The sequence below is a fragment of the Lissotriton vulgaris genome, chromosome 1_1 (genome assembly GCF_964263255.1).
Source record: "Lissotriton vulgaris chromosome 1_1, aLisVul1.2, whole genome shotgun sequence".
NCBI lineage: Eukaryota > Metazoa > Chordata > Amphibia > Caudata > Salamandridae > Lissotriton > Lissotriton vulgaris.
In genome coordinates, this window is record NC_141685.1 from 998,990,625 (window position 1) to 999,004,313 (window position 13,689).

General features: G+C 43.2%; 1 protein-coding gene across 2 annotated transcripts in view; it reads right to left on the reverse strand.

Annotated features, from left to right (window-relative positions):
• The window catches only part of PKN1 (protein kinase N1), an 815,639-nt gene extending 809,258 nt beyond the window's left edge, over window positions 1-6,381 (reverse strand). Inside the window, exon 1 of one of the 2 annotated variants that reach the window (XM_086961066.1) lies at window positions 6,197-6,381. In XM_086961066.1, the coding sequence (XP_086817192.1) occupies window positions 6,197-6,217 (21 nt within the window). In that variant the 5' untranslated portion in view covers window positions 6,218-6,381. The remainder of the gene's footprint in view (window positions 1-6,196) is intronic. The other variant, XM_086961076.1, reaches the window with a different exon arrangement.
• Between the last annotated feature and the right edge of the window lie 7,308 nt (window positions 6,382-13,689).

Below are 13,689 nucleotides of genomic sequence, written 5' to 3' on the forward strand. Positions count from 1 at the left end.
ATGGGTATTATCAAAGCTCATCTCAAATATGTCATCAGTCACCCGTACGACAAGGTTCACTTAACTGACGTTACACTCAAACAGGCAGGTGTGACCTGGGAACAACAAATAAAAAGTTCCGATGAATAAGCAAACTCACTCCCATTAATCAACACACCCTTGCAAGAGGGAAAAATACGCCACAGCATTACTGTAAACACACGAGAATACTAGCGTCATTTTACACTGCTCGGTTCCCCATTTCTTAATACCGCATGTTCTGGTAAAGCGTAGTTGCAACTCATGCGTTCCTAATAGGTGCCCACACAATCTTTCGGAGAGTTCGATCGACCCTTCGCTAATGGTCATTCACTTGTCAAAGAATCCCATATCCAAAACAACAGAATAGAAACAACAAAAATAATAGATTGCGGTGCACATTTAATGTATTTAACTATCAGTTACAAAGACTTATAATACAAGTGATTAACTGTTATCCCTGACCCCTCCCGCATTTGCCTGCTCTCCTGGGGAGATCAATACCTTCAACAAGAGCCCACTGATCTAAAAAACATTCCTGCTTGTGCCACAAAGGATAAAGCTGCAGAGAAGTTGGATAATTTATTTTCAATTGGGAAATGCAGTATTTGGAGATTAATCTGTAACGTTAAGGAACTCTGGCACATTGCAAAATACGTGCATCTTTGTAACAAATTACAAGATGGTAAAAAAGAAAAGCTTGCGGTTTAAACATATACTTTTTTCAGACGCCTAAAAATAATATTAAGAAAAAAAAATTAAAAATCAAGAAGACGTCACAGGTAGCTGCAATACAGGCACAACGTTTGGGGAAAGAGCTCTGATAACATCACCTCTTCTAAAAAAAAGTGTCCGTAGTTCAACCAAAGCTGGTTTAAGCCTGATTACGGATGGTAGTAGCACTGGAAGAGATTGCGAGCCGAAATTAAAACTAGCATTGGCATCACCAAAAGGTTTCACCTATCCGAGAGCTATTGGCTTGGCCAATGTCTTTTAGCCATGTTGTACAGAGCAGTGGAGTGGAGTGGACAGGGATAAGTGAGACGGACTGAAAACACAAGCACTCATATTGAGTGCTTAAACGCAATTTAAAAAAGTAGCTGCAAAAACGGCAGCAGTGGATGGACACAAGTACTTGGTCCCTGCTCCAGGGCAGGGCTCAACACAGGAAGAGGACACGACGCCTGCATGTTGTGACAAATGGAGACAAAAGAAATGAGAGCAAAGTTTAAGCCAACAAATGGTAAGGCATGGGCAGGAAGTAAGCCCACAGTATGTAAACAACATGTCAACATGTCCGCCATCAGAAAAATCCCCTCTCTTGCACGCTTCAAAAAGGAGGCTAAATCCTTCCTCATGAGTAAATTCCTTGTCTAAACCATGTCACACAACGCCAACAGAGACTATTGCCTCCTTATGTCGACCTTTCGCCCCACCAAGAAACCCAGGGCCTGTCTTCAGCAACTATAATGTTAACTGTACCTTATATCCTTCCATCCCTTCTGTGTGCTCAGCAACTGTAATGCTAACTGTACCTTGTGTTCCTTCCATCCCCCTTGTACTCTCATGATTCCATGCCTTTTGTAAAACTCTTTGACTATGTAAAGCGCTCTGATACCCTAACGGGTCAAGTTCGCGCTCTATAAAACACAAAAAAATAATAATAATAAATACTAGTAGAAAACGTCTACAACCAAGAAAGTAGTCAGTTCAAAAAGAGAAGAACAGAAGTTGAGATTTAAACTTGAATACCACCAAGCCACCAAGAGTTAAGGGATATATTAGCGATGTTCGTGTGAATGGAAGACAAAGTGTGTATAAATGGCATGGAGATGAAGCTACCTCCTGGTTGGTGATGCTGCTTGCCTAGTCCTTGACGCACAGTCACATAATTAGGACATTTACTAGGGAGAAGCCAAGAACAGAGTCATTGTGGCCACAAAGTGACACTCAGAATTCTGGCACAACAAAATTAACCACTTTACAGTTACTGACCATGATGGAAGTCAAGCTAGTAGCTTCTTTTTACAGGGGTGAGGGTTTGTGGGATAGGCTTATTTATGCTGGTGCATTTATGTGGCCTTCTGAGAAGTGTAGTTCTCACAGAATAACTCTTGGATCTAGGAAGACCACCTTAGATTTAACAAAGTGTCTTTAACAAAAACCGGCACTGTTCATTGCCCACAAACAATGAGGAAGATTTGCTTTTAGTGGTTGAGCTACGGAATGCTGAACAACCTTGTCAACCTGACCGAACAGTGTAACCTAGGAAGATTAAAACATCTCCCTCTTATTTAGTTACTCTGTTTCCCAAAACTATGCCTACTCAGAAACCACTAATAATCAATACAAAGTGATATACAAAAACTGGATATTAGAGTGACAGAGCAATAAAATGAAGACCTTAAGCTGGCTTGAGCAGGGTGGTCGGAGCCATTTAATACTCTGTTGTGGAGCACGACAGGGTCTTAAAAAGACACAGGTTGAACTTTACACACATTGACTTTACAACCAAGACTGCTTTGTTGTAAATCTTGGAAAGAAATATAGGCCAAGAGGTCAACAGGCACCGGTCGACTTGGGCACATTATTGGCAAAGAGAGACATCGCCAGACAGTGGAAAGCTTGTGCTAAAATATAAAAGAGCCTAAAAAATAAAAGAGCCTATGTATTTGTCCAGAGGATGCCCAAACGTAATACAATATGAGAGTCTTGAGAAGATAATTTCCAATTGAGTGTATCATAAGTGATAACTGGGTCCTAGAACTGAAACATTCAAAATGATTAAATGTAAAACTCAACCTTATAGCGCCTGCGTACAATAGACTAATTGAGCTGTCAGGGGGAAGGGTAATTTGTTTCAGTTTTATGTGCGTTTACTGCATTAAAAAAAAAATAGAAATACTTTTATTTTTAAAAAAGCATGAGTTGGATTGCAGAAAAATTGTTACACAAAGAAGAAATAGTAAGCAAAGGCATAGAAAGCCACAAGTCGGGGTATCTAGAATTTGACTCTGGAGTTTCTGCTAACTCTCAATAACCCTCCTCAGAAAAAAATGGGTAGAACAAAGGAGCAGTCTTTGAGGTGAAAGTCACTCAAACATCTTCCCTGGTCAACGTGACACCAAGCCCTAATAGATGGGTAGCTTCCACCTCAATTCATCTGATAAGGAAAATGTGGCCCACATGGAGTCCCAGTACACTGCATTATAAGCAGATTGATTTACTCTAAGATGTTGTACCACATAGCGATTCACCATCAGAAACAGCCTCCTTAAAAGAAAGGAACAAGATTTCAACTCACTGTCAAGCAAGTTATATGTTAACTACACAAGGGCAGTAATGGCCCCATCATAACAGACACAACGAGTGAAATGAAACAGGGAAAAGATCCAAGCAATACTATCATGAACTCACTGTCAACCAAACCCCTTAGCGGCCTACTTCACCAGACCACGAATGTGCCTGCCTCCTAGCAGAAGCAATGCATGAGCTAAAACAATAAAAAAGTGTTTAGCAATACCACCATCAACTCCTTGTCAACCAAGTCACACGCGGCCTTCAGAACAACAGCAATGGGTTTCTGGCACATCCAAAACAAGGACTCAAGCAAAACTGTTAACTATTCAAGCAAGGTCATGGACAACTCAACGAAGAAACCTCAGACATGGAATTCTGAAGGGCAGTTATTAAACGCAAAGCATATGTTAATACAGGAGACGTTTCAAGAAATATCACCTTCAACTTATTGTCAACCAAGCCACCTTAGCTGTAGATTTTGTGGGTTAGCAATCAGTCCTGTTCCCATCAAAATCCAAATTTGAACTGAAACAAGGAAAAGATTCAAGCAATAACACTTAAATGTGCTATAAAAGTCAGAAAATCAACACCCCTCAGTTATTAACCAAACAACCCTTGGTGCAAATTTTACATGAAGGGTATCTGGCACCCCATAGCATCGGACACAGCACTTCCATTGACACAGAATAGGATTTCATCTTAAGTGAGTTGAAACAAGCTGCCCAGCTCAACCTTGGCCTGTAAAGAAGTGGCAACTGCCAAAGTTATACAGCTGAGTGAAGACACAAGACAGAGCAGCAAATGCCATGCAATGTCTCATTTGTGCACAGATGAGGCATAGGATACACAGGTCCACCATACAATAACCCCACAGAGGGTTTATTAAATGAGACACTAAAAATTCTTTTCAAAACATTGACACCAGAGTCTGCTCAAAAAAAGTCATCAAGACACACAGTAGGAGAGGGGCCTAGAAGGAGTAAGTGATGGCTATCATTCTAAAAAGTGATGTTTTTGGAAGTAAGGAGCGGGTGTTATCAAAGTCCTGCCTTTAGTGCACTGGAAGAGGGCATTGCACTAAATAGCTTAAGGAAATGGGGCCATTGGTGAGGTAGTGTGGCCTGGAGAGGCACAGCTGTTTGTCTGCATGTGGGGAGCCTCTGGAGAGGGAGAGCTGTGGTTGTCTGCAGGTGAGCGGCCTGCTGTAGGGGTACAGTTGTGTGTGAGAAGATGAGGAGCCATCTCATTTGATTTGGTGTGGGTCAATGACGTGTATCAAATTGAAGCGGATGTGGCATCAGTCCCTTTGAAAAAAGAATGAGATGAAACACAAATTGTGTGACGGTGGCAGCACCTTTCTGGGTGCTGAATCATGTGGTAACTTTGGGCTGTAGTCACCATCATGCAGATGTGTTATCCCTCTATGGGTCAACCTCTGTCCAATGGAGCAGCCTGTCTCTCGGCACTCGGACTCTCTATTGGGAAGACAGTCTCCTCTCTAGCGACAGTCCCTGTGTGGACGATTGTCTCGCCACAGCATGGCAGTCCTACCGTTGGGGACAGCCTTCAATCACGGGCATGAGATGGGAATAGGGCCAGTCTTTCTACATACACAGCCTCTCCAGTGTAGCATTTCCAGTCTGAGGGAAGGGAGTTTCTCTGTTTGTGGGTAATCCCTCTCGAAGGGGTAGGGGAAGGCACAGCCCCTTCATGGCGGCGTTGGGACAGGTGTGGGAAGACTGTATATTTGGGAGAAGGAGTATGTTTACAATTCACGATTTCTTTGAGGCAGATTATTGGTTTATCTGTGGGGGTGGTAGTGGTGGGATGGGAGATAGGACTTCTTTCTCTCCCTCCCTCAATGGACTGTCTCGAAGGTGATATGTTGATGTGTTCTTCGAGTTGAGTCTATTTTTCATAAAGGAAAATCAAACAATCGTACAGAGTCAGGGCGCATACAACAAAACAATACATAACACTTCATGGGTTGTAACATATCAAAATATAAACATAATTAAAGGGTCGGCTAGACGACTAAAAGCCGATTAATCATAAATCATATTCCCACTAGTCTGCGAAAACGAGCAACTTTTAGCACAGCATGTCGCACTTTAAGGATAACAGTCTCAATCTGTCCAGGCTCAGCCTACTTCTCTCATTCGATGAGAGTAATCTCACTCTAGAGAAGTAGACGCAATGGGAAATTCTTTGGAGGCTATGAGTAGAGCAACCTTACTAAGGGGACGATGGGAGGACACCGAGTCTCCTCTGTGGTCTGGCACTGCGCTGTCTCCCGGGGTGTAACTGCAGTTTAAGCCAGGGTGCTGGCAGCTTTGCTCTCTCTATGCAAGAGACGCGTTTCACTGTGGGACCAGTTACTCTCTGGTAACATATTCTATTGGGAAGCTGTTTCTCTGAAGGGCAGTCTCAGCCTCGCAATGGGGTAGTGTTGCTCTCTGGAAGATACTTTGTTTCTCTCTCTAGGGCAGTTAAGTCTTCACAAGACAGTAGCGCTATGCACGCCTGCTCATCTGTGTGCAGTTCATGCCTCTCTCTCTCAGAGCAGTTTCCCTCTCCGGGGGAGGGGGGGGACAGTCTCTCGCCGTCTTTCTGGGGGGTAACTGCGTTCCCTCTGCAGGAAGTATCTCTCTGTCCGAAGTGTTTTCCCACCGCCTCTATGCTCTGTAGGGAGAAGGTGCTTTTTCTTTCTCAGGGGATGGAGTTTCAAGCTTTGGGAGAACAGCTTCAACCTCTGTTTGTCGGAGGTAGGTTCCGTCTCCATAAGGGTGATGGGAAGCTTCCTGCCTCTGGCTCACTGGGGACAGTTTCTCCTCTGGGGACCCTCCCTCTACTGCTCAGAAGGGCATTAGCGTCTCACCAGCACGGACTCGTGGGCCATTGCCCTCTCCGTTGTCAGCCTCCGCAGGTCCTGCGGCCCCCTCTCCGTGTCCCGGTCACCTCAGGCGCGGCCCCGCCATCTCGTGCCAGAGCCCGAGGCTCGCGCCGCAGCCGCCGAGTGACCCGTCCAAGCGCGCGGCCAACTCCCGCCCCCTGCCACTCAACGGAAAGCTCCGCCTGCTGTCAGCGCAAAACACGCCCCACGCTCCTCAAAACAGACCCCGCCCACTGTCAGCACCCGGAACCTCCTCCTGCCACTCACGGATATGACCCGCCCCACCCTCAGTCTGCTCCCTACTCCGTACCGGGTTCAACATGCTTTCCCAGCCGGTGAGCGAGGAGACCCCGCCTTGAGTCATTTCCAAGCTCTGCCCCCTATGCGTCTACCTAAGGACAGCCCGTAGGCCCCACTCCTGACCTTACCAACACCCTGCCAGTCACTGCAGGATCCCACCCCTGTCAGTGCCTCTTGACACTCATAGGCGTGCTCCATTCTTGGCTAGTCCATCCAATCCCCTCCCCTTGGCAACAGCTGCCACTCATAACCTGCCCCTAACCCCTGCGAAGCTCCGCCTTTCTGTCTCTACTTTCACGCGGTCATTCATTGCTATTGACAGCGAGGCCGCGCCCTTGTCAGGCATAGTAGTCAGCTGAAACTGACACGCACGTTGGGTATCACCCATTCTAACGTCATAACTAGCCCAGCCCATGAAACCAGCTATATAAACAAGCAATTAATAATACCACCTGGTATGGAAGCAACTTCTGGGCAGTGATTGTAAAAATGTAAAACAAACGGTCTGAATTTTGGATAAAAATTAAACACAAAAGGTGACATTTTACAGATTTATCCGCTGAGACTAAGCAAGTATATACAACTATATACATTGCTGACACAGATACATGTTGAAGTATTTGTTCTTTTGGTTAGATAGCGGTGCTGAGCAAATATTCACCTGTAAATGGGCCTACTTAAAGATTAACAAGCACTGGCATAGCCAATAGGTCTCGCTTTTGGAAGCTGATCAGTGTTTAGCCAGAGCTATTGGCTTTGATAATGTCTTTAAGCTATGGTGTAGAGGAGTGAGGCTGCAGTGCAGCATGTTGAAAAGTTACAATGAAAAATGTGTTGTAAGCATTTTTGTTATTTTATATATAATCAAGAAGATGTTATGTAGAACTGAACGACCCTATTAAATAAAAAAAGAATTAACAAAAAATGTCTTCTAGTTTTTTTGTACTTCCAATGCCGGCAAATTCTTCCTGACTGTTCTAGTGCTTTTTTTTTTTTAAATTTTTTTTGTTTGTTTTGTTATGGGGCAGTGGTCGACCATAAACAGCGCTCGTAGTGAGGTGGAGCTGCACTTATGCAGAACTGGTGCTGCGCATGTGCTGAGGTGGTGCTGCACTGGTGCAAAGGTGGTGCTGCACTGGTGATGGAGCAAGGATTCGCACGTGAAGCGACTTGCTTGAATTCATGAACCTCAAAACAATATTAATTAACTAATCAACCTGTTTTGTCTTATTAATCTGCCCCTTGTCCGACATTTTCGGTGTCCGAGAGACGCTTGCTTATGTGTCTATTAATATTAATATGCTTGCAACCTAAAATGGCCGCTGCTATGCTGGAATTTAGACTGCGCATGATTCGGTCACACCCATGTGACGTATTCAATGTCTTGGTGGGAAGCTAGTTGCACTTGCGCAATAGAACTAAAATGGCTGCTCTGTGTTCTCACATGCTTGAAGCTTGTATTGCTGCTTTTGCTAAACTGTTCGTTCTGCTTAAACCTAATGCTATAGTTTATTATAAAGTAATGGGAGTAGTATAGAGATTCATGGTATACAGTGTAATCATTTATTACTGTGTTCTAAATTGTTTTCTCTTGCTTTTCATGTATCGTATTCTTTGGGCCTGGGAGGTGCTTACTACTCCATTTTGGAAGTCCTTACTGCGCAAGTCACGTTGCGGAGGGAAAAGAATTCTGCAGCAGTGGAACCCAGCCAGCTGGCAGCCACAGCCAAGATGCTCCTGGGAACCTGACCTGCGACCTAGTGAGAAGAAGCTGAACTGTACTAGGATTCAATACATTTGTATTCACTGTTATATTCACCATTGTTAACCGAAGGCATATGTCATGAGAACCTGGAATTCAATGGGCGTTAACGGAATTTACATAAATATCTGAGAAAGTATGAAATATTAGGTGGTGTGATGACCTGTCCTCCTCCTTTGTCCAATCAAAATTGGGGATCCTTACACTTGCAACATTGGGGGGTGGCACACTGACCCAAAAAACAGTATAACTAGCGTAGGTTTAGCTAGAGAAATTGTCCGACTTGTCCGAATAGCTGACCTGTCACTGACCCAACGCACTCTATAGGTGACTGAAACAGAGAGCTGCAGAGCACTCTGTTGGGAGGTTCGAGAAACCCATTCGGGGTTTTGGGGAAGTAAAAGTGCTGGCATAGCACTTTTCTGAAAGGTCCGAGAACCCAATCAGGGTTTTGCCAGATTCTTTGCAGAGAGGAAGTAGTGCAGGCGTTGCAATCGAAGCTGCAGGTGTTGGTCGTAACCTTTTGGTGAACCGGTCCTGATCCAAATTCTGGGTTATCCTGTCCTGACTATCCATGAGCTGCACCTGCTCGCCTACTGGCACTTAAGTCCTTGGGGTTCTTCCTGTCTTTCCAAACTGACCCGTGGCCAGGGTTGGTCTTCACTCTATCCTAGATAAATATGAAGTCTGTGTGGGTGATTGCCTTTCTAAATTTGCATTTCTAAATTCTCAAATATTGCAAAGCTTAACTGCATATGCTCCTTTTCTTTCTCGTCCCTTGGTAAATGAGATATTCATATATTATTGACTATTAGCATGTTCCACTTTTCAACCCACCTTTAGTCAATGCTAAATCGTTTCTGTTAGAATTGGGGGTCTCTAGTTGGCAGAGATAAGTACCTTTGACCAAATAGGGACACTTACTTCTAGTCAGGGTAAAGAGATACACACTGTAGATAACCCCTGCTCACCCCCTAGGTAGCTTGGCACGAGCAGACAGGCTTATCCCCAAGGCAATGTGTAGGGTAGTTTCACTTAACACACACAATAATTCCAGAATGAACCACAACAGTGAATACAAATGTATTGAATCCTAGTACAGTTCAGCTTCTTCACACAAGTCAAGTTATCTGCAACTATAGGACCAAATGGGAAACTCAGCAATAATACGCCAAGCAGTGCAATTAGAGTACCTAGTATCCCAACCCTGGTAGCAACCCGGTAGCAACCGTAAGTGAACCGAAAAAGCTACCCTCCATCGCCCCAAATATAACAACGGGCCAGAAAGCTGATGTGGGACAAAGGGAGACAGGTGGCCCCATTCACAACAACAAGAATTTGCCACCACCAAGGCGCCACATTAATAATATCATCCCTGCTACGATTAACCTCCCACCAGAATGTATACCGTATGTAGCTATCCTTGCTAATGTCCCTAAACTGAAGCCCACCCAATTCGAAAACCAAGAAACCTTGAAAAACAAAACCCTGTACTGGCTTGCCAAAAACTGTGGATTTCCAACACGAGGGGCAAATCAGATTATTTCCACGCAGAGAGTAGGATGGGTGGTACCAAGCAAAAAGGAGATAAATGGGAACTGTATAGTTATAAACTTCAGGGTCCCCGAATGGGCTAGAGACTCGATTTTGAATGCGCCTATACCCTCTAATCACGAATATAATACTACCCTGCTTCCCCTTGACTATTTCTACAGGAAGCAGTTAGGAAGACAAGTCACAATGCAGACTTTTAATCACCCTAGGGCTGTACATCTTAATCATTTCAATGTAGCCTACAAACCAGCACCATTATATAATACATGGGACAATTTCACAATCTCGACCTCCAACAGATTTCAGGTGTTTAGTTCACTAGAGGAGAATGACTGACTGAAGGAATCATCTATGGTTTTGTATTCTGAAACTACTGTACCTGATGGAATAGCCACAATTGAACAGGGGCTATGGGGTAACATTGGGGCAGAATGTTACATTGTGTTAAATATGATTAATACTGACCAGTGTAAAAACGATGATATAATCATGCCCAATGTAACCAACATTACAGACATAAATTTGAATGTGAGTCAAGAAACACCGCAATTGATCGATCATCCTGATGTTTTACAAGGCAACCCTGTTGACATTTTAAAGGTTATTACCTGGAATATAGCGGGAATTGCTGCTAAAGTAACTACTCCATTCTGGGATAATTTCATCGCGCAGGGTTACGACATAATTTGTCTACAAGAGACGTGGCATAGTGCACAAATTCAAGTTGAAGGATACACTACCTATAGCGTGAATGCAGTAGCATCCCAGGCAGGTAGAGCAAAGGGTGGTTTATTGACTCTAGTATCCACTACCCTAACGGAGTTCAGCCCTGGGGCATACGTGGAGATGGGTCAGCATGCATCAGTTTTACGTCTGGTACATAGTAAATGTAGGGATCTAGTTATAGTCAACTTTTATAACAATATTATCGGTCCCAACCGGGGTATGATTGTATTGGATGTAGAGCGGGCAATAGAAGAAACACTTGCGTTATCAAGTAACCGCCCAGTACTACTCTGGGTAGGAGATTTTAATATTAAAGCATGTAGTCACGCCCAGAAGGGGATCTGTGGACATCGTGAGGAATACTCTGGTGGTGATAGCACAATCTTTAATCATTTTTCACACACTAATTACGGAAGTGCACTGAACAATCTAGTAGCCAAATTAGATCTGGAGCTACTAGAATGTGCAAAGAATAAAAATAACGAGAAGTGCCCAACAGTTAGAGGGAGAGATGCCCATTCAAACATCAACCATATCCTGGTATCTAACGGATCTGTTTATTCTAATGTCTGGGTAATAGAACAGCCAGTGAGTGATCATAATAGCATATCGATGGAATTAAGGGGTTGGGGCCCTAAAACAAACGTGTATGGAAGACCTATTCAAGGGTTCACGGCTGAGAGACCAAATGGTATGAGGATCAAGTGGATCAAAATAGACCCTACACAATTTATGGTGGATATAATTCTCAAATGCAGTAGTGAGGTAGGCTATTGCTTAGCACCTAATGTGATCCCGTCCATTTTACTTTCCTACTTTCTGCAAATAACTAAAACAATTGAGAACTCCCTTGTAGCAAGAAATAGAAAGCCGAGGAGAATCAAAGCTGTGTGGTTTGATAAGCACTGTGCCCAGTCACTAAAAAAGCTAAAAAAAAGCGCTTGATGTTAAGCCCAGAGATACAGACAAAATTAGAGAAGAACGCCTTAATTATAAGACTGCCTTAGCATCCAGAAAAAAAGAGCTGCAAAATGAAGCATGGATAAAATTGGATATGGCTGCAGAAACAAAAGATCATAAATCATTCTGGGAAACTGTAAATAGCCCCTTTCTAAAGAATGATAACATCCCTGAAATTAGTTCTCATGTCAGTTGCCGTGCATGGATCGCCCAATTTACTGGGATTTTTAACTCTGATTTTAATCCAGATGGGCCAATCTTAACTGTAGACACAGTACCATGTTCTAAAGGGCAGAAAATGCAGCTATCTGTGACCTTAAATGAGGTTACGGAGGCAATCAGAAATAGTAATGACTTTATGGGCCCCAATATTGACACGTTACTTTAACGCGGCCATAGAAGATAGGCTTCCAATAATATGGGGACAGTCAATTATTGTGCCGCTCTATAAAAAAGGTTCTAGGTCAGAAGCACGAAATTACTGCCCTATCTCACTCCTGGACTCGTCAGTTAAAATCCTCAGTCGAGTTCTATTGGTTAGACTGGAAGCCTGGGTCGAGTAAAATAACATCTTATCCCCAGTGCAGTACGGGTTCCGTAAGGGGATGGGAACAATGGAGCAGTGCGTGAACCTGGAACTTATAGTCAGCAAGTACACTAAAGCTAAATATGGTAACCTATTCTTGTGCTTTGCTGACTTGAGTTCAGCATTCGATCTGGTGGAACACGCACTGCTCTGGCCTGTTTTGCTGGCAATGGGTGCCCCAATTGAAATCATCCACCTTCTGGCCAGGCTGTATGACAAGCTGTCCAGTAAAGTCTAATTTGGATCAGATGGAGAGTGCACCCCCTTCTTTAAAATTAATAGAGGTATCCGACAAGGATGTGTACTTGCCCCACTCATGTTTTCCCTTTTTATAAATCAAGTAGACCAAATTTTAAGACACACTAATGCAGATGCACCTATTATTAATGGTAACCCAATTCCAATCCTTTTATATGCGGATGACGCGGTTCTTCTCTCCAGGACCCAAAATGGATTGCAACAATTGATTAATAGGTTTTACACATTCATTGAAAGTAGGAAGTTGAAAATTAATAAAGGAAAGACTTTCACAATGACATGTGGCAAGAAACCAAGAAAATGTAAGTCCTTTTTTTTAGATGGGGAGAAACTAGAATCCATTAGGAGTTTCTGTTACCTAGGCATCACTTTTTCAGGAGATGGGAGATGGACCAATGAACAAGACAGTGTCCCTTTTAAAATGGCTAGGAATACAAGTTGTGTTTTTAGATTTGCTGCTAAATTAGGGGGTCACATAATTCACGAGATGTTGTCAATATATAACTCAAGATGTATAACATCAGCCCTATACGGGGCCGGGATATGGGGATATCATGCCCAGAGTGCTAACTTGATTCAGCGTGAGGAGAATGCGTTCTTGAAACGATTACTTTGTGTCCTGGCTACGGCCTCAACTGAGATAGTACATAGGGAACTTGGCATAAACCATGTTAATGACTCAATTGCTTTACACCCCTTGTCCCTATGGCGTTCAATCTGGGCAAAAGAAGAGACAAAATTTACCCAGGACGTGAATAATGATTGTTTAAAGCTCGACCGCTGCTAAAACATTCCCTGGTTATGCCACATACAACACTGGTATAAGACGCTGTATGGCTGTAACATCTTTAAAGGTTCTACAACGGGGTCAGTGTTGTCTAAGCAGGAGCTTAAAGTCACATTCCTTAAATATACAGACAGGACCAGAATGAACAGATATGTAAAACAAAGTACGTTTAATCTTTACTTGGAATATAACATCAATGAAGGCTTTCAAACCTACCTTACCGTTGTTAGCAACAGTTCCCACCGTTTTGTACTAACCCGTTTGCGGTTGGGAATTGTGCACCATCTAGTGGCATTCCCTACAATTAAGAAACCCGGGACGTGTTTATGTCCATGTGATGGTAAATCTAAACAGAGTGGTTGTCATTTTATGCTATTTTGTAACTTTTATACTTTTTTTTAGGAAATTTGATCTGAAACTCATCTTTTTAAAATATAATACGCGTAGTACAAAAACAGCGATGCAACTGATGTTTAATTTAGAGACCCCAGATGTATGTTTCCATGTGGCCACTTATATTTTAAAATGTATGTCTGCACGGAAAT